At 41.6% G+C, this 27200-nt stretch overlaps 1 protein-coding gene across 1 annotated transcript in view; it reads right to left on the bottom strand.

Annotated features, from left to right (window-relative positions):
- Positions 1-27200, bottom strand: part of CNTNAP2 (contactin associated protein 2) — a 1481544-nt gene that overhangs the window by 210303 nt on the left and 1244041 nt on the right. The window contains exon 20 of the mRNA XM_060107754.1: positions 13799-14035. Coding sequence (XP_059963737.1) covers positions 13799-14035 — 237 coding nt within the window. The remainder of the gene's footprint in view (positions 1-13798; positions 14036-27200) is intronic.

The raw sequence follows: 27200 nt of genomic DNA, 5'->3' as shown, positions 1-27200 counted from the left end.
CTAGCTATCAGAAATGTCCAGATATGGAGTGAGCCACCTCCTGTGGCGCCGCGTCCTCTGTCAAGCACAGCCTGCACCCCATCCAGTGGGTGTATTATAAAGAGGACACTTAGCTGGGGTACATGGTGGAGAAAACACCAGGCCTGGAGCTGGGGTAGCTCTGAAGCCACAGGACTTTGCATAGTAAACTTAATCTCTAGAAGCCTCAGTTTCTTCATTTTCAAATAGGAGTGCTAATACCTATAGCTCAAAATTGCTGTGGTGATTAAATAAAGTAAGATATGTGAACATGCTTAGTTCAGTGCCTGGCGTAAAAGGATGAGTTCAGTAAAATGTCAGTTGAATATGAATAAATGTAATATCCTTTTCAACCCTGAGATACTTTGATTTTGTGACAAAAAGAGCTTCACAAACTCTTAACAGTATAAGAGAAATTGAAGAAGCGTTGAAATAAGTCACCCAATAACATTTAAATGTTAGGGTAAAAGCTGAAAGTCTGAAATAATGATAAATTCATTACGGTAATAGAAATAAAACGTTTTGCACTAGTCTTTGATATTTTTAAAGAAGTTATGAAGTGCTGTAATAACCACTTGTGGCTTCTGATTCAGTAGGAGACTACAAAGTCACACAAGGTAAATTTTTGCTTATTTAATAGGAGAGGGGGGCCTATAAACTTCTTTGAAATTTATAACTTGGTCTACTGTTTTAATTTGATTTACATGATTTAATTTATATTTTTAACCAAATTTATAAGATTCCATTATAGGAGACACTTATTAAGGAATTCTAAAATGCCAACAGACTAAAGTAGACCCATTTAAAATGGATTTAAATTAGATTATTCTAATAGTAAAGTTTAGAAAGCATTTCAGTGGCAACCTTATTAATCTCTGATTCTAAGAAGAAACTAGCAATGGTCTTGTGCAAATATTTGCATTACATTTGGCTTAAGCATGAGAAATACCTGGACTCATGAATCTGAACTGAAGTTGTCATCCTTAATAAGGGGGCAGAGAGACTGTTAATCACTTGGGACAAGAGGAAAATTTTAAATGAGGCTTCTAGAATCTAGCAGTCACTTTTTATTTTTGAAACTGCATATTCAAGGAACCAATATTATTTTCTAAAGACCTCAATAATAACCCCAAGAGGATGCTTCAGAATCCATTCTTACTTAAGCTCAAGTGTATCTGCTGCTTTAATGGTGCTCCAGGTCAAACGATTCATGACAATTCCATGATACTGACAGAGATTTAACCACGGTCATGGCATGCGAGTGTTGGACTGACTATGAATGCAGCCCTGCAGGCCAAGGAATAGGAAAACTCTAATGTTTAAAGTCTTGCTGAATGTTTAATCTTTGAGCTCTAGATAATACATGTCACTGCTGTCCAGACGTGGGCAAGTACTAATGTAAATAGGTGGGACGTCCAGCTTTCTTCTGCAGGTAGGGCAACACTACCCATGTGGACGGAGAAGTTCTGTGCAGGGTTTCCTGGTGGCTTTTGAAAGGCAATATATTATACTTTTCAGTCCTCTCTCTAAAGAGACCCTCAAATGCAGGACCTTTGACTTAGTGATTAATAACCTTCAAAATCATTTGCATTTTCATAACATTAACACTTTTCAAGGTACTTTCACCTACATCAGTTCATTTGATCCTCACGGTCCTGTGAATGATACATTTTATATGATTAAGGCAATTTATAAAGAAACTGAATGCCAAGAGAGTCTCTTGCTCAATTTTGTTTTCAATAATGTTGAAATTGGAATTCAAGGTATTTTTTGCTCCACTGTTCTAAATGGTATTAGCTTTCTCTCTTCAACCAAGAAAGCTCAAAAAAGGACAGATTCCTTTTTTAAAAAAAACAAAATTAGTTTAGAATGATATTGGCTGCATTGCTGGTCATAGGGGTATGGTTGAAAAGAACAGAAGATTTGAAAGAATATTTTGGTGCCTGCAAGGGTGGCAGAGAAAATGCTTCACGTAGGGGCTTGAAGTGGGGACCTTTCCTTAAGCTACACTTGACCCAACTCCTTGGGGAGTAACACAGGAAGTAAAATTGACCCCCGGAGTGGTAAATGGTAAATTTGTAGAAGTCTAAAGGAAGCAAGTTTGCATTGCTTAAGTCTGAACTTTAGAATAGAATATTAAAATTGAATTTGGTCATGTTAAAGTTAATAAAGAGTTCTTAGGGCCTCCCTGGTGGCGCAAGTGGTTGAGAGTCCGCCTGCCGATGCAGGGGATACGGGTTCGTGCCCCGGTCTGGGAGGATCCCATATGCCGCGGAGCGGCTGGGCCCGTGAGCCATGGCCGCTGAGCCTGCGCGTCCGGAGCCTGCGCGTCCGGAGCCTGTGCTCCGCAACGGGGGAGGCCACAACAGTGAGAGGCCCGCATACCGCAAAAAAAATAAAAAAATAAAAATAAAAAAATAAAGAGTTCTTAGAAGACCTCTTTTAACAAAAAAAGCAGGGATAAACTGTTATTTACATGTCAATTAACTGATCTGTCTTTGAAGTGGTATCTTTAAGGGGGTATCTTTAAAGTAGAAATACAAAGAGAGGGTACCATTAAGCACATATAAAACTCTTGGGAAGCAGGGACGAGGGAAAAATCTGGGAGGATGATAATAAAATTTTGGAAAATTGAATAAAATCCCCTATTCTTTTTTTTTTTAAATAAATTTATTTATTTATTTTTGGCTGCATTGGGTCTTCATTGATGCGCACAGGCTTTCTCTTGTTGCGGTGAGCGGTGGCTACTCTTCGTTGAGGTGCGTGGGCTTCTCACTGTGGTGGCTTCTCTTGTTGCGGAGCATGGGCTCTAGGTGAACAGGCTTCAGTAGTGGTGGCAAGAGGGCTCAGGAGTTGTGGCTCGTGGGCTCTAGAGTGCAGGCTCAGTAGTTGTGGCGCACAGGTGTAGTTGCTCCGCGGCATGTGGGATCTTCCCAGACCAGGGCTCGAACCCGTGTCCTCTGCATTTGCAGGTGGATTCCCAACCACTGCACCACCAGGGAAGGCCCACCCCTATCCTTTTTGAATACCTTTTTTAGAGAGCAGTTTTAGGTTTACAGCAAAATTGAGAGAAAGATACAGATTTCCATATACTCTCTGTCCCCACACATGCATAGCCTTCTCCACTGTCAACATCCCACACTAGATTGGTATAGTTGTTACAGTCACACTGTTGATTTGTCAAAGATGCTGACACATCATAATCATCTGAAGTCTACAGTTTACATTACAGTTCACTCTTGGTGTTGTACATTCAATGGGTAAAGGCATAATGATATGAACCCATCATAATAGTATCTATCATACAGAGTAGTTTCACTGTCCTAAAAATCCTCTGTGCTCTGCCTACTTATTCCTCCTCCTCTCTTCCACCCAACCCCTGGAAACCACTGACGGTTTCAATGTTTCTACAGTTTTGCCTTTTCCAAAATATCATATATTTGGAATCATCCAGTTTCATACTGGCTTCTTTCACTTAGTAATATTCATTGATGTCTCCTCCATGTCTTTTCATGGTTTGATAGCTCATTTCTTTTTAATTCTGAATGGATGTACAACAGTTCATTATTCATGCACCTACTGAAGGACATCTTGGTTGCTCCCAAGTTTTGACAATTATGAATAAGGCTTCAATACACATCTGTGTGCAGGTTTTCATGTGGACATAAGTTTTCAACTCCTTTGGTAAATACCAAGGAGCATGATTGCTGGAACATACAGTAAGAATATGTTTAGTTTTGTAAGAAACTGCCCAAATCTCTTCCAGAGTGACTGTGCCATTTTGTATTCCCACCAGCAATGAATGAGAGCTCCTGTTGCTCTACATCCTTGTCAGCACTTGGTGGTGTCAGTGTTCCAGATTTTGGCCATTCTCAGAGGTGTGTAGTGGTGTCTCATTGTTGTTTGAATTTGGATTTCCCTGATGATAGATGATGTGGAGCATATTTCACATGCTTATGTGCCATTTGTATAACTTCGGTAAGGTGCCTGTTAAGGCCTTTGGCCCACTTAAAAATTTCCCTATTTTTTTCAGATTAGAAGCAAAGCTTCACAAAGTATCATTGATTGGTGGGGAACAATTTGAAAAAGAGCTAAACTGATCTAATCCTAAACTATTTGGTTTGCTGTTAGTTTTCCAAAGCAATCTATTTTTGTAATATTAAAAGCAAATAAGTATTTCTTGTAAATATCAATTACATTATTCCAAGAATAAATACTTTCTAAAAAAACTGCTTTGTTTTAAAATTTTGTCTTTTGGTTTTAATGACATATCTTTAAGTGGTTTTTATTTTTGTTATACTTGAGGTTCATAGGGCTTCTTGAATCTTTAAGCTTGAGATTCATTCCTAACAAATGTTTTTTAAAGAAAAAAAGGGAGAGGTCACTGGGGGAGAGGTCCCCCAGTGAAACGCCTCCCCCCAGAATTCAGTGAGACCCAGCACTATCTGCCCTACTACCCTTGGATGGGACTTTAAGAGCAGCTCTGGCATTAGCACCTTCACAGTGGGCTGGTTCCATATCCAGGTATCACTCAGCACTTTCTGTCTCGCTTTCCTTTGTACTGCAGTTGGGTCTACAGCCTCCACTTCATTCCAAGCCTCGTCTCACTTATCTTGGTCTCCTCACTGTCAACCCACTGCTTCCCACATAGTAGGCTTTCAGGTAAGTGTTCCGTATTTCATTATACTTGTGTCCAGTGCATATAAGGAAATTAAATTTTTATTAGTGATCAAGCCACTTGATCTTACTTCATTCATCCAGTACATAGATATGTTAAATTTTACTGCCAATGATTCAATTTCATTGAGAGTCTTTGCCTTATGGAAATTGAGTAGTTCAGACTCCACCTTATATTTAGCGAACTCATCACTTGGAAGATCAGCTAGAGGATATTGGTCAGGCTGAGTTAGACACTGCTCTATATTATGTGCCCAGACCTCATGAGAACATGGAGATAACACATTTAAAATGCCAAGCTGGGGCTTCCCTGGTGGCGCAGTGGTTGAGAATCTGCCTGCCAATGCAGGGGACATGGGTTCGAGCCCTGGTCTGGGAAGATCCCACATGCCATGGAGCAACTGGGCCCATGAGCCACAATTACTGAGCCTGTGCGTCTGGAGCCTGTGCTCCGCAACAAGAGAGGCCACGATAGTGAGAGGCCCGTGCACCGCGATGAAGAGTGGCCCCCGCTTGCCACAACTAGAGAAAGCCCTTGCACAGAAACGAAGACCCAACACGGCCATAAATAAATAAATAAATAAATTTAAAATGCCAAGCTGGGACTTCCCTGGTGGCGCAGTGGTTAAGAATCCACCTGCCAACGCAGGCGACACAGGTTCGAGCCGTGGTGCAGGAAGATCCCACATGCCGCAGAGCAACTAAGCCCATGCGCCACAACTACTGAGCCTGCGCTCTAGAGCCCATGAGCCACAACTACTGAGCCTACGTGCCACAACTACTGAGCCTACGTGCCACAACTACTGAAGCCCACGCGCCTAGAGCCTGTACTCCATAACAAGAGAAGCCACTGCAATGAGAAACCTGCGCACCGCAATGAAGAGTAGCCCCCGCTTACTGCAACTAAAGCCTGTGTGCAGCAACGAAGACCCAACGCAGCCAAAAATTAAAAAAAAATAAAATTCTTAAAAAAATCATAAAATAAAATGTCAAGTTTAGGGGATGGCTCAGAGAGAGCAGTTGGCCCTAATCATTTCTGTGGCCTTAGGGTTTGGTCTTCACTAGAGAAAAAAAGCAAAATACATATTTATCTAAATCAACCAATATTACAGTCAACTGCAATTGATGGAGGTAAAAATATGTGAATGGGTTCAGAGCCAGGGCGATCATAAGATGGGCAGATTAAGAACAGATCAAAACCCCCCAGGCTTGATCATTTAAGAAAGTGAATTTCCTCTAGCCAAGAGATGCCTAGCATGAGCCCACTTGCTAAGGCCAGAGCTGCCTGCTGGCAATGATGATCATCTGAGAAGGTTGTGGAGAGGAGAAATTGCACATCAGAGGCAGGTCTTCATCTCCTGTAGGCGTGATGAAGTACTCAAGGGCAATGTGGATCTTGGTGAATGGACATGCTTATAAGGGGAGCCTAAAACGTGAGTAATTTAAAAGCAAAACGCTCATATAAAATAGATAACTAATAAGGACCTACTGTATAGCACAGGGAACTCTACTCAGTACTCTGTAATGACTTATATGGGGAAAGAATCTAAAAAAGAGTAGGTACATGTATATGCATAACTGATTCACTTTGCTGTACACCTGAAACTAACACAACATTGTAAATCAACTATACTCCAATAAAATTTTTTTAAAAAGCAAAACCCTCCAGAAAATTGATTAGATTGATTATTTTCAGGTTCATGAAAGAAAAGAAATGGATAGAGCTTCAGCTGAAATCATGACTAATTGGTAGGAAATGATAGTGTATTATTTTTATAAACTTCATATTATTTAGAGTTCTCATTACTGCTGAAGAATGAAGACTAAAAACATTCAACAAAACACAAGGAAAATAAAAATGGTTGTGTCCAAAAAGGTCCAAAACCTGGTAGGTATTAGAAATTGGCCCAAACCTGAAAAAATGTTATTTATCCTAAACCCAAAGCAAAGTCCAAAACTGTGTCCTTTATTTTGTTTAGTGTTTTAGAAAGGGCTTGCTTCTACCACGGATTTTTAAATCCCCTTTTCCAGGAAAGCTAATTAACCAGGTTTTTCTTTATACCTGGGACCCCAGAGAAAACCCCAGGCCAGGGGGAATATTATTTACCACCATGAAAGTCTGTAATAAAGTCACCTAAACTTGTTGGCCATCTCTGCAGCTTTGACCTTTTGGAATCAAGCCAAAAGTATTTTCTTTTATCCATGAGAATTTATGGACCTTTGTCCACAAATATTTTCTTTTCTTTTTTCTTTTCTTTTTTTAAAGGTTTTAATGAGATTATCTTATGTTTCTATGATATTCTAAAGTTGTATCCTAAGGTCTGAAGATTTAAGAAAAGTATTAATTGAGGAGTATTTTCCCTTCCTGAATAGCATTGTAAGAGGAAGAGGAAAAAGAATTCAATTCTTTTTCCTGTAGGCATTCATCCAAATCTATAAAAGCTCCTGTTCCAATTGGAAATGAAGAAGCAGCCAGTGAAAAACATCTCTTCCTGCTGGTGTGAAACTCTCCTCTAAGCTGGGATCAAGACGGGGTAGGTCGACCTGGGGAAAAATGGCCGTTGTTGCCATTAACTAGTTTCATATAAGGATGAGATCCTAAGATGCAGAACTCCAACATTTCTCTTCTCTCTCTCCCCCACTTGTTTTATAATATTTTAAATTAATTAATTTTCCCTAAAAGGCTTCAAACCCCCTCTACAAGGGTAGCCCATGGGTTTCCTCTGCTCCCCGTGCAGTGCCTGGAGCCATGGAGAAGCAGAGTTTGTAAATATCCAAAGTGCATTGGGCAAACCCACCTCGCCATGAAACATTCCTCTAGGAGGCAAGAGCGGAGATCCCCTCTCCCTTACGGGTTGAACTTGGACTTGAGTCTAGGTCTCCTTTCAGCAAAACACAATCCTGAACCCTTTCAGTGCTTTCCTGTCTCCTGATGGGCTTTGTATTAGGAAGGGATGCAGCAGTTGCTAAGGTGACCCAAGTTGTCTCTTAACAGGATGGATCCCTTGCATCAGGAATTGCACTTGTGGGCAGGACCCCTGGGATGCAGAGACTGGTATCTCCCTCTCCATCTTCAGAATATCTGCATATTCCTCAGTCCATCGGGGTTTAGGTTCTGGAGATGACATTTTCAGCTTCAGAATAATATGACTGTGACCACACTTAAGGACAGTGGACATTTTATGATGCTGCCATTGCTCCTCAAGTAGCAGAGAAGCAATCTAGAACTCAGAGGTAACTGAAACGATGCCAGTTAGGCAGCTGGCATTTAAAGCCTTTATGGAAGGATTAAAGGATGACATGATTTGAAGTAAAAACAAAAATACAAACAAACAAAAAAAGAAAGAGTGTTGAGACTGAAAAGGGACACCTGCTGCCTGACTGATGGGTGCCAGGTTCTCCGTTTGGAAATGTGCTCATACGAGTCCGTGTGATCCTCCCAGTGAAATTAAGAAGTAGGATTACGCATTTCTGAAGACCAGGCCAAGTGGAGTTAAACCATTTGCTCAAGGTTACACGACCTGCAAGTGAGGAAGCTGGATTCAAACCCATGTCTAATAACATCACCAATTTTCTATGTAGGGACTTGAGTTAGCAATAAAGAGTTTCTTCTGTATAAATAACTTAGGTCATAAAATGTTAGTCAATGTCATGTCCCTTGCAGGAAGAGGAGGAGATGTAGCTGGACCATAGTGAGGGTGGTGTGCACTTGTGTGACTATAAGTGATGGTAACACTCCATCTATTCACCATCCTCCATCACCCGTAGTCACTGCAGTCTGTGATCTTGGTCCTTCTAATTTTGGACTTTATCTGAGTGACAGACAAATAGTGTTTGAGAAGAAAAGACAACTCCCTAAACTCAGGAAATGGTTTCTGAGTATTTAAGGATATGGGCTTTGCAGCTGCCGTCTTGCTTTGGCAGACGAACATGAAAATTTTTATAAAAAAAAAAGAGCAGAGAAGTGAATTAGGAGATATTTTTGTACCTCTTGATGATAAGTTCTTGCTAAACTTGGCTCAGTGAAGGAATCCTAATGAAGAACTGTTCCTGGCAGCCTATGTGACAGCTCATTCACATCTCCTGCTTCCGAGTGTACTAGATTGTCCTGGTTTTGTAGATATAAACCATTGAAATGTTTTGAAAATTTCAGCATAGTCAGACTAAACTCTACTTTCAAGGCTCCCAGGCATATTAGGTGTTCACTGAGTGTTTGTTAAAGAAATAAATCAATAAATGATTACAGCTTGCACCTAAATGTGGGGAGAGAGGGAGAGAGACAGAGAGAGAGACAGAGAGACAGAGAGACAGAGAGGGAGAGACAGAGGCTCTGTTCAGATCTTGTATTCTATTTTTTCTTATGATAAATTCTGCATCCAAGAATGTGCTGATTTTTTTTTTTTTACTGAATCACAATAACTAAAAAGCTTTAAGACTGGGGGTTCTGTTTTTAGTTTTATGTGAACCTACATGAAGGACCAGGCCTTGGTGAGAAGCAGTAACACACAATGGTGTTGAAGAACAGGAGCTTTGAGTCAAACTGCCTGCATATAAACCCCAGTCCTGCTACTTACTGGTATGTGAACCTCAGGCAAGCGACTAACACCCACTTGTGTCTAAATTTCCTTCTCTGTCAGATGGGGAAAATAATAATAGTACCTACACAGGGTTGTCATGAGTATCAGGTAATGTTAACGTAATTAAAGACCTTGGCACACTGCCTGGAACATAGCAAGTTCTCAACAAATGACAGCTGTTACCTCTGTTAAATGCAGGAATTAAGAAGCATCACAGATTTTTATATGTACTTGTACTGATTACCTAGGGGTGCCATAATAAAGAACCACAACCTGGGTGGCCTAAAACAACAGAAATTTATTCTCTCACAGTTACGGTGGCTATAAGTAAAAAAAATCAAGGTGTTATCTGGGCCACACCCCTTCTGAAGGCTCCAGGGGAGGATCTTCCCTTGCCTCTTGCAGCTTCTGATGAGCCCGGTGTTCCCTGGTTTGTGGCAGCGTCTCTCCAGTCTCTGGCTCCATCTTCACATGGTCTTCTCTGTGCATCTGTGTGTCTTTCTGTGTCCTCTCCTCCTCTTGTAAGGACACTCCCTAATCCAGTACGACCTCACCTTAATTACATCTATAAAGAGCCTATTTCCAAACAAGGCTACATTCTGAGGTTCTGGGTGGACATGCACTTGGGGGAGAGGGACACTATTCAATCTGTGATTGTATTCAGCTACAAACATTTAACATAGAAATTGCTGATGCTGCTATAGGTCTGTTATTTTCCCTCTTGCTTGAAAACAGAAGATAAAGTTTGCTTCTAATCATGTTGCTAATTTCTGGTTAGAAATAAAAATGAGGTTGATAGTCATAAATGTGTTTTGAGGTTTGACTATCCGAGAAGGAATAAGTCTATTAGAGAAGACAACCTTTGGCATGTCCAGGCAACTACCCATTTGGTCCCCAGTGTGGGTGCCTGCTAATCCTGGGGATGACAGGCCCACAGCTGAGCCTTCCATGTAGGCTGGGGTTTGATCTGCTCCCAGAGGAGTCCACAGCCTCAGCCAATGGGCTGCGAAGGAACCGTGCCATGGGATGGAGCTGTGTCCACTGAGTTAAGTGGCTGCTGGTGGGTGGACATTCTGAGAACAGGGGACACTGCATGGCTACCTGCAGAGTTGAGGTGACTGGCTATGTGGTCCAAATTACAGAGTTCCCAGGAGGCCCTCATGCTCTCTCCAAAACCTGAATTTTTCCCCAGTTAGCATTCCTATTTAATAGCTCTTCCCTGGGAGAGCGAACACCTTAAGTGATGATCACATCTTTAGAGGTGCATTTGAAAAAGGGCTCTGGGAGTTTTTTGATAAGAGATCGGAGAAGGGCAGAAAGGAGTGTCTCCTGTCTCTACTCTACTGGTGGGGGACAGTGACTATCAATGCATCACTACAAAGCAAAAGAGCATCAGCAGGAGGGACCTGCTGGAATCCAGCTTCGTCCTCCTGAGCTTCACGAAGTGGCAGCACAGGGCAATTTGATTTACAAATGCAACCATATATCCTTCTCTCTGAATCAAAAGAAAGAGAAAGTGGTCTATGTCGGTCCCATGCCGGTCCTAGTGTGAGTTCCTCACCTGGCTGAGAGTGATACAAGTGTTTTTATTTTCATACAACCTGGCCCCAACAAGGCAAACCTTCCTCCAGGGCCCACCTGAAGGGTGATTGCTTTGAAGGCTTGTGAAAAACTGGGCTTTGTTAAATGTACTAAGCGAGACATTTTTCAAAGGTAATTTAATTATATGCAATTTTCACCTGAGATGCTACTTCATTCCAGATAGTATGATTACACGGTATAATGATTTCTGGTTAATAACTAGATATTTTTTAACCAGAGACAGTCAGGTGAGTCTTGAATGCATGGGGTAAGAACTCTGTCACTTAGTACTTAGTTCTTCCCTAAAAGAGGCAAAAATGAGGAAAAGAAGAGGTGATTCCTCACTGTGTAAAGATTAGAAAACACAGCAAAAAGATAAGAAAATAAACACTGGTGTTTTCACTCCCCACCCAGAATAATGACAGTTAATATTTTGAGGTGTTTCCTTTTTTTTTTTATATAAATTTATTTATTTTTGGCTGCATTGGGTCTTCATTGCTGTGCGCAGGTTTTCTCTAGTTGCAGCGAGCGGGGGCTACTCTTTGTTGCGGTGTGCGGGCTTCTCATTGCGGTGGCTTCTCTTGTTGCACAGCACAGGGTCTAGGTTAGCGGGCTTCAGTAGTTGTGGCACATGGGCTCAGTAGTTGTGACGCACAGGCTTAGTTGCTCCCCAGCATGTGGGATGTTCCTGGACCAGGGCTGGAACCCGTGTCTCCTGTATTGGCAGGCGGATTCTTAACCACTGTGCCACCAGGGAAGCCCCTGATGTGTTTTCTTACAGTTTGCTTTCCTCGTGTGTGTGTGTCTGATTTTGTATAGACATATAATCAGGCTGTGTGTGGTATGTTGGGACCTGTTTCATTGAGTCAGCAAAATATCATGAACATTTTTCCATATTCACAAGCACAGAAGTATTCTAGCCAAAGAAGGTCCGCAAAGGACTTTCATGAGCTCACGCTTTGGCAGGTGGCTGTGGCCGCGCTTTCTAGAGGCTGAGTTGTTTGGCTGTAGCCTCCCTGGAGGTGTGGTCATAGGAGCTGCTGTTCTGGAAGGTGAGACCCTGACCAGAGGGAGCACCCGGCTGCAGGCCTCAGAGGGAAGACCCCGTCCGGGAACGAGCTTGCCTTAGTGCAGATGAAGCTTTCCTGGATTCCTCTCAACCAGCACCACCTTCATCCTCCCCAAGTCAAGAGGATACTTGTCTTGACTTAGAAGGATGCCCACAAATACTTTCCAAATATGACATGCAGTTTTTAATTTTAATTTTTTTGGGTAAAGCCACTAATTGAATCAAATGTAAACTCATCCTGCTAAACAGATATTCAGAGAAGATTTAGGGATCTTTTGTGTAAACCCTTTGAAACAATGTCAGTGGAAACTCATGAGCTTCCTTTGACTTTATCTTGAACGTTGGCAAAGCTGAAGGGTACATACCCTTGCCTTTCAATTCGTGAATATTGCGTATTAACCTCCAGAGGTTGTGTATGAGCCACGGTACTTAACCTAACTCTCCAAAAATAAGGGGCTCATCATTTTCTTTAAATTGGCACTTATGCAGTGGAATCTCTCAGGCGTTAGTGCTTACTTGATTACATTCAGACACCACTTTGGCAAGGGAATGACTGCACTAAATTAGCATCAAGCACAATGAATGGTAATTGCAAGACTGTCATTTCTACAAGTGCAAAAGTAATGTGTTCTGCAAACCCATCGCACTGTGTGCCATGGGAAAATCATGGAGCCATGCTGTTCCCAGCAGAAGAACGCACTGTAACAGCGGAGGTAACGTGCTGTGGATTATTCGGCAAAGGTGTTCCTTTCCACCTTTGTTGTTGTCTCACGCTCATTCTTCAAGCCCTGCCTGACCTAATTCCTATGCTCACGTTATAGCACCGCCAGACAGTAGCCTGGATGTACAGAGAATGTTATGGAACAATTCCTCCTTCTGTGTGGCGTCTTGTGTGAATAATGCCAGCCTAAACAACCCTCCACGTATTCAGGAGAGTATGAATAGCCTACTTATGTAAAGCTTCTTATAAAGAGACGCACCAACCGTTTACAGAGAACTTTACCCAAATGCTATACATTCATTTAGAAAGAGAAGAGTGAGTTACACACATTTCAATTGTAGCTTAAGAAGACTGCCAGCCCTGCCTCTCCCCATCTCTCCTGTTTACAAGTGGGAAAGGAAGCCACAGGCCAGTCGAATGAATTTCTTCTGGTCGTGCAAGATCACAGGGTACACCCTGAATGACAACAAGCATAGTGTCAGGCTCCTGGAGTCAACTGACTGGCTCTGCGGAATTTATGACGGATTAATCATTCAAGACTGAAATAATGCGGTAATGACAGACCTATTAGATGTGGTATCTCAGTATTCCTGTGGCTTAGTGGAGGCTGAGAACCTTCCATAGAGGCGTCCTATAGAAGAGTGATGCTAAAGATGATGACAATAACTGGCCAGAGGGGCTTTCTTGTGAGTCCAGCTTGAATCCAATCTCTTAGCAGCTGGGGGAGGGGGTGGGCATTAAGACCACTGGACGGCACAGAGAGACTCACTGCAGTGATGTACAGGTCCAAGGTAACATGCTGACCCTCTGACTCCCCTGAGTGGGAGGGTCAGGCCCAAGTCCTCTTTCAGTGGCCGCTTACTTTGTCACTCACCATTAAGGCATGATACGGTTATTCGATTTGTAATGTTCCAGCCAGTGAAAAGTTTGCTGGAATTTGGGGGAAACTGCACCACACTCAAAGATTCTCTCATCTTAATGAACAACAAAGATTAGGGAATGGTTTAGGAGACTTCCTACCTAAGGTGGGAGAAGAATTCCAAATACCTTACTCTCAGAATGAAGTATGCCTGGGTACAGCTGAAAAACCATTCAATAGGTGATTTGGACTTCAAAGATGTTTAAAAATGGCTTTGGAAACTGGCTCTGACTTACCTTTGTTGCAAAATGTTCCATCATAGGCTGTGTTGGAGCAATCGCAGGAATACCCATGGTATTTCTCTATGCATTTGCCTCCATTCTCACAGTTTGCCCCGTAGCTGGTGCAGTGGCCCGAGCACCCGGATTTGAACCCGGATGTGACCTTTGCTCTTTCTTCCAGGTCCAGTGTCACCCCATTCATCCTCAGGGAGCGGATGCAGCCCAGAAAGCCCTGCTGGCCTCCGGCACCACCTGGGAAGACAGAAGACATGGAGTTCAGATAGAATAACCTCTGCTGTGGCTTCTGTTTCATTCATCATTCCTCGGACCACTGTGGTGGGAGATGGGACGGCCAGGTGGAAGGGGCATGCTCATTGTCAAGTTGGTCCTGCCTAACAGAAGAGTTTGCAGGTTTTTCCCCTTAGGCTATAATGCCTGATTAAAAGAGACTGTCTTCTGCGAAGCAATACATTTGCTATAGTACTAAAATGTTTGGAGACACACACAAATTATATAAGCTATTTGGAAGTTTAATCTGGCTTCCTATAGAAAAGAAGTTTACAGAACTCTCTAAGTTCTTTGGTTTTTAATCTCACGGCATTCAGTTCCATAGCATTATCTATTGGAAGAGATATAAAAAGGCAGAGGGACATGAATATATTAGCATAGTTAACAAGTCAATTAGCCAGAGGAAGTAGATCCATTTGGAATGTGATTGTAAGTCCTGGTTCTTGTCTCAAGAAATGCTTTGCTTTGAAATTCGTGTTAAGGGTTCCCAGAGCTTCTTGTCTGGGGTGGTTGGAAATTGGAATTGATAATTTTACACAGAAGTCAGCTACACCACATTTATTACCAGGTCAGTGTAGATTTTATTGCTTTTGTCTAAATGCCATTGCAAGACACATAACACACAAAACAAATTCACTGTAATTTTCTGAGTAAGTTATGGAGTTAGAGGTTCATGAGCATGAAAATATTAAAATATTCCTAATAAATTTCATAGAACGGTTCATTGGAGAATTACATCACAGGTGGATTGTATCTATAATAACCTTAGTTATGATTTTTTTAAGCAGCTGGTACGAAAGGAGGAACTCAAGTTTATAAATATGCCTGTATTTTAGACTAACAGCTTTTCTAGAAATTAAATAAAATGATAGTAGTTAAAATTATTAAAAGAAATCTGATGGGGATTTAGAAAAAAGATATGGTTAATAAAGTGAAAGTTACTGTTTATTGAGGGCTATATAGTAGGTACTCTACTAAGCATCTTACATATGATATTCACCTGATTCTCACAACAACCTGGCGAGGTAGGCATTGTTACCTTAACCCCATTGTACAGATAAGGAAACTGAGGCTTAGAGAAATTAAGTCGTGTACTCAAGGACTCATAGCTCCGAAGTGCCAAAGCGGTGTCAGATCTGTCTTATTCTCGAGCCTGTGGTCTTTTTTTTTTTTTTTTTAATTTTATTTATTTATTTATTTATGGCTGTGTTGGGTCTTCGTTTCTGTGCAAGGGCTTTCTCTAGTTGCGGCAAGTGGGGGCCACCCTTCATCGCGGTGCGCGGGCCTCTCAGTATCGAAGCCTCTTTTGTTGCGGAGCACAGGCTCCAGACGCGCAGGCTCAGTAATTGTGGCTTACGGACTTAGCTGCTCCGCGGCATGTGGGATCTTCCCAGACCAGGGCTCGAGCTCGTGTCCCCTGCATTGGCAGGCAGATTCTCAACCACTGCGCCACCAGGGAAGCCTGAGCCTGTGGTCTTAAACTCTGTTCTGTGTTGATCGTCTAATGCAGAAGAACTTCAGGGCCTGGGGCGTCACAGACATACATGTTTCTGATGTAAAGATCTGAATGTCTTTAAAAATGGCATGGTCAATAGGACTGGCAGACTTTGGGCAAGGTTGCACACTGGAGATTGATTCTGATCACTTACTCCAGTATCTTGAGAAAAAGTGTGCCATCTAGACGACTCATCAGACAGGGCTGGTGTATCAAAGGCTTTAGCTGCAGAGATGGATTAGCCTTTGCTTATGCCTGTGAATCCTCAGCCATGAAATAGCAAATGACTTGCACTATTATCTTTATAAACCCAAGCCTTGCAGTTCTCTCACTGGGCAGTGCATAGATTTGAGTGATGATTCTCCAGGGATTTTTATTTTTTAATAAAATATTTAAATAGAAGAGGATTAATTGAAGGGATCCCAATGCCCCTTTTGATGAAAGGTATGGGAGAGTAGACGGCAAAAGAAATGATTAGAAACAACCACTGTGAAGGATTTCCCATTTTGCAATCTGCTCACCAGCACCGCTGCACCTCTGGGCTAAGGGGAAATTGGCCCTTTGTTATGATCTGGAAGAATTTCAATCCAGTAGTTACTCTTTGTGTGTCGAAATTTCAATTTGGCGTGTATCGTTTTGGCAGCTATGGCTTTTATTCTTGCAATAAGGCTTTCCAAAGGGCCTTTTCATTCAATAAATGCCTAGCCATTAAAATTTTCATCACTAGTCAATTAAGACAATTATATCCTATCAAAATATGCTGAAATTTTTAAATCGTTGTTTTTAGATGTCTGCCTCTCCTTTCCCCTGGTTGCAAATGTAATAGTTTTTCATTGTGGAAACCATAAACATACTGATAAGCAAAATGAAAAAGAGAATCTGTAATGCTACTCAGATAGAACGACTTTCACTTTTAGCAAATAGCCTTTTCTACTTTTATCTATAAACATACATATGTATAAAAAATAAAGGAAAAAGCGGGGTATATGCATAGCTTTGAAATTTGCTTTTTTCACTTAATATATCATAAAACATTTTTCCCAGGAATAAATATTCAACTAGAACATCTTGCTTAACATCTGCATAGCAGCCCACCCTGTGATGCACTGTAACTTACTTTGCCATTCCACTACCATTGGACTTTTTAAAGTTTTTTAATTTAATTTTACTTTTTTACTAAATAAATTAAAAAAATTTTATTTAACATCTTTATTGGAGTATAATTGCTTTACAATGTTGTGTTAGTTTCTGCTGTATAACAAAGTGAATCAGCTATATGTACACATATATCCCCATAGCTCTTCCCTCTTGCATCTCCCTCCTACCCTCCCTATCCCATACCACTGGACTTTAAAGCTTATTCCAATTCCCATTTTATATGATACTATAATAAATATCCTTGTAAAAACCTTGACATACTTGTCCAGTTTTTCCTTAGAATTAATTCTTAGAAGTGTAATTGCTAGGTACAAGGGCATAAACATTTTAAAGTCATTTGCAATATAATTTCCTCTCAGAAGACTTTATCAATTTGTATTTCACCAGTAGGGTACAAGATTCCTGCCTTCTCCACACCAATTCTAATACTAGGCAGGATACTTTTGAATTTATAGGCTAGAAGGGAAAAAAAAAAAAAAAAGAGTTCATTGTTTTAATTTGCATTGCTTCGAATACTGTGAGTTGAATAATTTTTATGTTTTCCTCACTCTTATTTTTTATTTCTTCATGACCTTTGCTATTTTGGGGGAAATAGGAGAATATATATTTCTTACTGATTGATAACAATATTCGGATCTTTCATTTTTTGTTATAAATTCAGCAACTACATCCTTCCAGTTTGTGTTTGTTAACTTGTATGTAATGTTTATGTAGTCACATGCATCTATCTAATTTTTATGATTTCTGCCTTTGATATTAGGCTTATAAATACCTTCTTTAATCCAAAATAATATAATTATTCAACTATATTTTCTTCTAGAACTTTTATGATTTTACCTCGTTTAACATTTCATTCTTTAATCTATCTGGAATGTATCTTAATTTGGAAATAATTGACATTTAAGGGTGTCAGCAATGGTTGAGAGTCTGAGATTTTTTTAAAAAGACTCTTTAAGTAAATGTTAATATGACCAAAAAAATGGAGATTTAGAAAGTGTCAATTGGCAGAGAAAGTACATCTAGATTAGGTCATATTTTAATTACATCATTTAGGTAAACATTTAGATATATGTATATATGCTTCATTATGTACATACACAGGCTTCATTCAGTAAGGGAATTTACGGGCAGATTTTTCTGTCTCTCTGCCTCTCTGATTCTTTCTGGCCTTGTTCTTTCTGAGTTTCTACACCTGCCAATCTTTCTTCCTGCCTTTGTGTTTGTATATCTTTCCCTATCAGGACTATTGACTGTTTTTGGTTACTTCTGTGGCTTTCATCAAATCGCTACATCTTTCTCAGCGTCAGTTTTTCTTATACATAAAAGGAGGCTGAACTAGAAGTCTCTGGTCCTTCCAGCTCTAAATTACTCCGGTCCATGATGTACCATCTCTCCCTCTGGGCTTATGTGTCCCCCTCTCTCCATTTCAGCAAATTACTGTCAATTTCTGCTAAATTCCTTCTTGCTTCCTTTTTCCTCTCTGCACTGTTGCCTGACCTTTTTTCCCCCCTCCTTCCCTTAATTGAACATAACGTATGACTATAGTCTAATTTGTATTTGTTGCCTTCATTAAATAAAGTTTTATACTCCTTCTTAATTTACAAAGGTAAGTGGAATGCCATTTGTCTCTATATAAAGGAAAACTAAATAACTTACACTCTTTTTTAAACATGGTCCCTGATTTATTAAATGGGTCAGTGAGCTGGTAAGTACTTTTACTGATCTAGTCAATATGAAGAAAAATCTTTTGTCCTGAAAATGGTCATTATATATTATGCAAAGGATGTTAATGTACTAGAACCAGTGATAATTATTTGAGTTCAAGTTATGTGCTCCATAGAAATCTTTCCTGGTGACAAATGTCATAAGTTTAAATTGTAGGTCTGCGAGCAAAAAGGCTACTTAACCTTTGTTAATTAGAAAATCAACACATTGTCACTGGAGAGAGCCCCCTGCCATGCAAGGGCCTCACACACATTAGTTAGACCTGTGATAATTACCCAAGGTGAGACGTGGGTTTAATTTGTAAATCATTTTTCATGTGAAATGCTATTCAAGTATTGCAATTAAAGATTAATTATGAAAATGTTATAACTATCCATAATGAATAATACAACCATCAAAAGCACAGAAGATTGGAGCAAAATAATCAGGTATTAAATTAAACAAAAAGGGCGGAAATAATGATCAGGAGGAATTCTAAAAAGCACTGTCCTCAAACTAGGAGCTTAACTGTTTTCTAAGGAGCTAAGTTGGGCTCCAGAGCACCTGTGCCCAGAGAGACCGGCCATTCATTCACCATAGACAGGAATTGCACCAAAGCTCCCCGACGAGGAATCTAATTTATCCATTCAATAAGTATTTATTTCACAGCAACTATAAGCTAGCTTTGTCTAGATGTTTAGAAGGCACCATGAAGCAAAACACATAAAAGTCTTTGCCGCCCTTGCAGAGCTTATCTTCTTGCCGAGGAAGAGGGAAATTTAACAATAAACTCAGTAAGTAAGTTAAGTATATGGCCTGTTAGAAGTCAGTCTGGGTTAAGTGGGAGTGGGGTGGGGGAGATTCCCATTTTAAAAGAGCCCTTAGGACAGACCCCACTGAGAAACTGACAGAAAGAGTATCCAGGTGCACACCCCTGGGGAGACAAAGAGGTAAGGGAGGCACTGCCCTGCAGGTGAGGGCAGGGGGTGAGACGGGGAGCTGCTCTGAGATGCTAAGAGAAGCAAAAGCGCCAGGTCACATGTGTAAGGGAAAGGCATTCCTAAGAAGATGGAGGAGACATACTTCTTGCTCTCAGGTTAATACAAATGTAATCACAAATAGCCACACTGTGGTTCAAGGTAAAATTTGACATAGGAGAGGCAGGAAACAGAGGCATGGAGAGCATGAACTGTGGTCACAAAAATCTACTTTTGGGTGTTGGCTTTGCTGCTCACGGCTTGATCCTCCCAGCTCCTCTTTGGGCCTCAGTCTCATGTATGAAACTGGCATAAAAATATGCACCTTGCAGGGTCACATTAATAACAAGTGACAATACCCCCCTCTGTACTAATGTTCAGTTAATGGTAGCTGTTTATTATTATTACCATTATTCAGTATAAATGAAATTCTACAGAAGCACAGAGTTGGAAATTAAATATGGCTAAGATGAGTATACACGAATCTGCTACCAGAGGTATCGTGAGTGTTACGAAATGCGTTGTGTCACCCCAAAGTTCATGTGTTGAAGCGCCACTCCCCAATGTGACTATATTTGGAGACAGTACCTTTAAAGAGGTACTTAAGATTAAATGAGGTCACAAGGGTGGGTCCTTAATATGAGAGTGTCCTTTGAAAGGAGAGGAAGAGATGCCAGGGATGCAAGCACACAGAAAAACAGCCGTGTGAGAAGGCACAGGTCTGTAAGCCAAGGAGAGAGGCCTCAGGAGAAATGAACCCTGCCAGCACCTTGATCTTGGTCTTCCAGCCACTAGAATTGTAAGAAATAGATTTTTGTTGTTTAAACTACCCAGTCTGTGGTATTTTGTCAGGGCAGCTTGAGCAGGCTAATACAGTGAGTAAAGGGTTAACTTCAAGCTTGGGCTGGTCCAGGCCTGCCTGAGAGAATGACCTTGGAGTTCTCCTTCTAACTGCACTACTTCCTTGGCAGGTTCAGGATTGCGATGTCTGTTTTCCTTCGCTTGTCTGCTGTGGGGGGACCGCACCTGGACTGCGAGAGCGGTAAGCTGGCATAAAGGCACTCAACACATGACTGGCTGGCATAAAAGACTGACAGGAAACACAGCTGTGATTTCTGTGTTCAGGTGAGCCACCTAGACCCTGTCTCTTCTCCATGGCAGTCAGACCTGGCCCATGTAGGCCAGGGGGCAAAAGCAGCCACGTGCTTGGACAGGCTGGGCCCCCATCGGCAGCTTGGCTGATGCTGCACCCACTGTGTCTCCTGTTTTACATGTTAACATTGTCTCTTAGGTCTTGACTGTCAACCTGAATATGGAAAAAACACGGCAGTGTCAGTACAGGTATGTAAAGTAAAAACCCAGTTATCTGGTTAAGCTGAGGACCTCAGAATGGCCCAGATTCTTTAGCAGTGGAGAGAGTTCAAGGATGCGGGCTTACATTATTCAGTGTAGAGCTGCGTCACTGACAAGTATTGACCAGGGATGCCTCTGTCAGCTGGATATTGGAGGGCATGTATGAAAAGGTTTAACCGTACTCAGAGAGTGGGGCTTTGGAGGATTGTTTTTTCAGAGAATGCTCATGAGTTCTCATGCATAACATCATTCAACAGGATGGATTTGTTTAAAGTTCATTATCACTGCATGAATTTGTTATATCCTCTGAGTAGAGGACATGCAGAATATGTGAATCCGAAGTATTTAAACTAGAAGAAAACTTCAAAATAGAGATGGAGAAAATAACTGGATTTCTGATAGCAGAAAGCACTCATATGTGTCTGAATGTGAATTGCTCCATGATGGGGATGCTGCTGAGAGGTCTGAATTCATTCCAGAGGCTATGGTGGGAGGGTAAGCAAGATAAAATATGAGCTATTTCTTTTTTTTTTTTTTTTTTTTTTTTTTTTTGCGGTATGCGGGCCTCTCACTGTTGTGGCCTCCCCCGTTGCGGAGCACAGGCTCCGGACGCGCAGGCTCCGGACGCGCAGGCTCAGCGGCCATGGCTCACGGGCCCAGCCGCTCCGCGGCATATGGGATCCTCCCAGACCGGGGCACGAACCCGTATCCCCTGCATCGGCAGGCGGACTCTCAACCACTTGCGCCACCAGGGAGGCCCAATATGAGCTATTTCAAAAGCTAATATTAACTGAATGCTAGCTGTTCCAGGTACTGTTTCAAATTTCACATTTTTAACTCTCAGAAGGAAATATTATTATCACCCCCATTTTACAGGTAAGGAAACTGAGACCAAGAGAGTTGACTCACCCAGTGTTACATGGGTCATAAGAGGCCATAATTCACCCCCACCCCCAGGCTTTCTGCCTGTTAAACCTGCCATGCTGTAGCTGCATCCTGACTTTTGGGCTTGCATCATATGAGCCTCTTCTCTGGCTTTGCTGTGCTGAGGTATGGAACATGCTGACAGAATGATTACCATCTGAGATAAATCATTCACCACTTGGCACGGTGCCGTCCCAAGATGGCTGAAGCTGAAAGCGGAGTGCCATGCTCACAGTTCAGTCAGGAATGTGGACATATGGACACCCAAACTGGTCTCTAGGCCGCAAACAGGAGATGCTTCTTTGATGCTGTCCTTGAAGTTGTATTTTTTCTTGGTGCAAAAGCTTAATACTGCATCTCTAAAACCAGAGCAGTGATGAGCTTTGGCCCCTAGATGCTGGGAGGTTGGTTATCTCCCCACACTTGGTCTGACAGCGCTAGTTCAGAGGACTGCCACTCTGCAGTGGGCCTTACGGTTCCAAGTCCCTTACAGAAGTGGCAGCTGAAAGAGAGTACAGTGTTAAACCTGCAGATCCCAGCCAGATCCAAATTTTAAATTATTAATCGTTACTTCAGGAAACTTCACTGCAAAGCCAGATTTCAAATACATCAGCTTACAACTCTGTCTAAATATTTCTTTTACAAATATTTGTATGTTTCTGCTATATGATGTATCCTGCTGGGGAGTTCTTCTCATCTTTGGAGCAAAATTAGCATCTGCTTTCTGCTGATCTTAACATACCCCATGTTCTTTCTCTTTCTGTCTCTCTCTCTCACACACACACACACACATGCATGCACAGACCAGGAACCTGACCCAGGTTGATCCACCTCTCTGTCTCTGTCCCTGTCCCTGCCTCTGTCTCTCTGTCTTTATTATTTGCCTTTAAAAGCCTTTATTTTTTAAACAACTGTATCCACTCCCTTTTCATCCACAGCCAAGAATCAGAGCTGTTACCTCGCTCTCTTACTGTCAGACTCCAGACTCCAAACAAGCGTTTAAAGATTTCAGTCCCAGGTCAAGGCCAGATTTATGGGTCTGGGAGGGATCAGCACAGCTCTGCTCACCAACCTCCCAGGAGGCAGGAGCTTCCCAAGACAGGAGGGCGGTAGAAAAAGAAGTGAGGGTTGGGATGGAGAGGGAGAGGAGCCAGGGGCCGAGGACAGAACCGTGGGAGGTGCTGAGGTCAGGGTTGCACGGAGGGCATGCTTACGAGCGTTAAATGACACCGGAGGCCAAGCAAAGGGAGAAAACGGGAAAAGCCTACTCGATTTGGTTAGTTCTGAGACAGCCCTGTCAATGGAGTCATGAGATGCTTCTTAGCGAGGGAACGGGTAGTGAGAGTGCGGATTCAGTAGGTGAAGATCCAGCACTGGTTTAAGGATCCGCCACAGCAGAGGGGGAGAGAGGGAGGCCTTCTGAAGCCCGAAGCACACGTATTACTGCTGTAAAACAAGTTTGTTATTTTAAATGTTTTGATAAATGTATTGGTTTCTTTTGTAATTCTGTATCTTTTATTCATAGAAAACATTACTCAGAGAAGAGAGACATAGACTTTACCAAACTGGCCCCCGAAAGGTTAAGAACGGCTGCATTATAGTGAAGTTAAGCAAATATTAAAGGAAAAGAAGGACATGTTCAGGAGTAAGAGTGTAACTTACATCTAACTTCTCAGCAGCAACACTGCCTGTAAAAAACAATGGACTAATATCCTCACAGCGTTGATTAATACAGGGAACCAGTAAAGGTATTTGCAGGCATGTGAGGTCTAGGAAGGACTCACCTACGAAGTTTTAGAAAAAATTGCTCTTGAGTAAAAACGAAAATGAATCCAAGAGTAGATAAGATGTGGGAAAGAAGAGTAAGTGAAAAGAAAAACAGCAAATATTAATGTTTTCTCATAAGCAGTCAAAATAAGTATATTCGTAAGATTCTGCAACAAAAACCACAGATGTCAAAATGGCAAGTAGTGAGGTGGGGAAGGAGGTCAGAGGGTTCTTGGTCTCTTATTCAGGAGAACAGAGATATCAATTTGTTTTTGTGGGTGACAGAGAAAAAAGCATAAGTGTGAGTCTTAAGAAGTTAGGCGCAGCTGCCAGAGGAATCAAGTAGAATGTAAAACTTTTAAATCAATAGAATAATATTCAATTTAACCAATGGAAAGTAGGTTGAGGGGTGGGTGAGCAAACAGAGAACAGAGTAAATTGGAAATGCAGGGTAAGATGGCAGAAGACATACCCTGGAATGACAGTAGTCACAACAAATGGATAAAAAGACAGAGATTCTCAAATTAGATTTTTTAAAGATTCAGCATTATACGATCTAAGACACACATTTAAATAAAAGGATTCCAACACCCGCATAAAAACACCAGGTGAATATTAACAACAAGAAGAACTGCATAGTAGTTTTAAGAGCAGAAATAAAATTGTGTGATGAAAAACATCGGAAGGAATAAAGATGGAAATTACATACTTGTATAAGGAACAATAAATCAAAAAGATTATGAACACATCTAACTAACAAAATAGCCTCAAAGAATACAGAGCTACCAATGACAGAACTATTGACAGAAATAGAGAATCAACCAGTAAAGTTTGAGGTTTACACTCAGAATCTGATCAAACAGGACTTAGAGAAATTAAGTATGCACATACCCTATGACTCAGTAGAAATTAAGTATGCATATATCCTATGAGTCCTGCACACACACAGACACATGTGAATGCACATGAGAAACCTCATACAGGTAATAGGGGGGATAGGCACAAATATATTTGCCGAATAGTTATCTGTGGTAGCAAAGAGTTTGGGGAAACTTAGGTATGCATCACTAGGGGATGGAATAAATAAAGCATGGATATACCCATAATGGAACACTATACACATAGAATTCACAGAGCTACACAAATACATCTTAAAAACATAAGGGGTTTTCCTGGTGGCGCAGTGGTTGAGAGTCCGCCTACCGATGCAGGGGACACGGGTTCATGCCCCGGTCCGGGAAGATCCCACATGCTGCAGAGTGGCTGGGCCCGTGAGCCATGGCCACTGAGCCTGCGAGTCCAGAGCCTGTGCTCTGCAATGGGAGAGGCCACAACAGTGAGAGGCCCGTGTACCGCAAACAAACAAACAAACAAACAACAAAAAAACAACCCATAAGGCTGGGGGCTTCCCTGGTGGCGCAGTGGTTGAGAATCTGCCTGCCAATGCAGGGGACACGGGTTCGATCCCTGGTCCGGGAAGATCCCACATGCCGCAGAGCAACTAAGCCCGTGTGCCACAACTACTGAGCCTGTGCTCTAGAGCCCGTGAGCCACAACTACTGAGCCCGCGTGCCACAACTACTGAAGCCCGTGTGCCTAGGGCCATGCTCCGCAACAAGAGCAGCCACCGCAATGAGAAGCCCGCGCACCACAACGAAGAGTAGACCCCACTTGCTGCAACTAGAGAAAGCCCGCGCGCAGCAAGAAGACCCAACACAGGCAAAATAAATAAAATAAATAAATAAATAAATAAAAACTTAAGGCTGAGTGAAAGAGAAAGAAACAGAATGAGATTTGTAGTACAATACCACTTATATAAATAATGACACTGGAAAGGTAATACTATGAATTTTCCATAATATGCACATATTTTGAACAAATATATAGAGGGTGGGGCTAGAAGTTTATACATAAAATACAGTTGAGTGGGTGCCAGCGATGGGGAGAGAGTGGAATTGGGAATGGTGAAAGAAGATGTAAAATAATAAAGTGAAATTAAAACGAATGGGGAACACTGCCAGTTTGTGACAACAGGACCACGATATGAAGAGTGTGAGTCCCACAGAATCCCACACTAGGGGACCTTGAAAACGATGCAGATGAAAGAAAAGAGGATAAAATGCAGCATTTGGCGGGAAACACTCTATTTAAGCCAGTAACTGTGGATGGCTTTTCTCTCACTTTCTTAGTGTATCACAGGAGGGACTGCGGGGCTGTGAGTACTGGTTCCTTCCTCAATATTGTGTCACTGATACTAATTTTATTACAATCTTTTTCTGTGTGACAGCTGCCATTTATTATCATGAAGCTTAGTCCCAGTCCTTACTGAAAGAATAAAAAATCCATATGAGAAATTATTTGATAAGTCTATTTTTTTTTTTTTTTTTTTTTTTTGTGGTACACGGGCCTCTCACTGTTGTGGCCTCTCCCGTTGCGGAGCACAGGCTCCGGACACGCAGGCTTAGCGGCTATGGCTCACGGGCCCAGCCACTCCGCGGCATGTGGGATCTTCCCAGACTGGGGCACGAACCTGCGTCCCCTGCATCGGCAGGCAGACTCTCAACCACTGCGCCACCAGGGAAACCCTGATAAGTCTATTTTTGAAACTTTTTTTTTCCATACTGGTTTCAAAATTGGTGCCTTTACATTAAAATGTCTTCTCTGAATTGGCCCATGCCAACTGTCATGAGAAAATTGGAATAAAAGACCTCAGAATCCCTGACGCTTTTATTCTTGTGGCACATGAGCTGTTTTTCCACAGAAGGTGAACAATAGGCTTGGCTCTTTTCTTAGTTTCAAAATCTGTCTCTAAAGGGGTATAGCTCAGTGGTAAGGCATTTGACTGCATATCTCTCTGTAAGTTTCTAAACACGTAATCTCTGCCTTAGAAAATAAGCTCAGCACCTATGGAAATAGGTAGTGAACAGACTACATTTGGAGGTTCAAAGGAAGTTAAAAGTACATTGTTAGTTTGATTATGTTGGGAGTGTATGTAAGAAAGGTAAAAATTGTGTCTATCATAACTTACTTCATATGTTAAAACTCTAATTGTAAAACAGACAGCTGGGATTGCATAAGTTAATTCGTTTTGACCTCTAAAAGGTAAAGGGCAGGAAAGCATATGGTGACACTTAGTGGGGAAGGACCATCCTTCACCTGTGAGGTTGGCAGGGAGGGGACAGTTCTACTGAGAAGAAAGTGGATGCCTCACATGTGGTTTCATGGCAGAGCCTCGTGAAAGGCGGTCGTGTTAAGAAAAGAATAAATGTGCTAGCAGTCCTTGAGGTGAACAGCTGTGAAGGAGTAGCATTCCATGGAGAAGCTTCTGTTTTTTACTTGCATTTCTGCTTTGTAGATAGTTTACTGATTTCATCTAGAGATTTTTTAAGACTAGATTTAATCTAGCACATCTTTTTACTTGATTATTTTATGGCAGTGGCTCCTAATTATGACATCACTCCCTATCTCTGTTCAGGAGAGAACCAGGAGACCAGTTACAAGGGTCGGGCCAGAAACTCTTTGCATTAGGGTCCCAGCTAGCATCTCAGCCACTGCCAAACAGGCAAGACCTCAATTTGAGAGAAGGAGACTGAAAACTATATTTAGGGCCTAGAATGATCTGAGATGCTATGCTTCATCATATGAATTTCTCTGCGACTCTTTTTTTAGGCTTCGGTCATGCTTGATTTCAGTCTTGGTATCTGATGAAAAAGATATTTCCAAAGATGGCAATATGACTGTTAACTCAGAG

This window comes from Mesoplodon densirostris, chromosome 9 (genome assembly GCF_025265405.1).
Source record: "Mesoplodon densirostris isolate mMesDen1 chromosome 9, mMesDen1 primary haplotype, whole genome shotgun sequence".
Taxonomy (NCBI): domain Eukaryota; kingdom Metazoa; phylum Chordata; class Mammalia; order Artiodactyla; family Ziphiidae; genus Mesoplodon; species Mesoplodon densirostris.
Note: the sequence above shows the minus strand (reverse complement) of the source record. Positions and strands in the feature narration are given on the sequence as shown.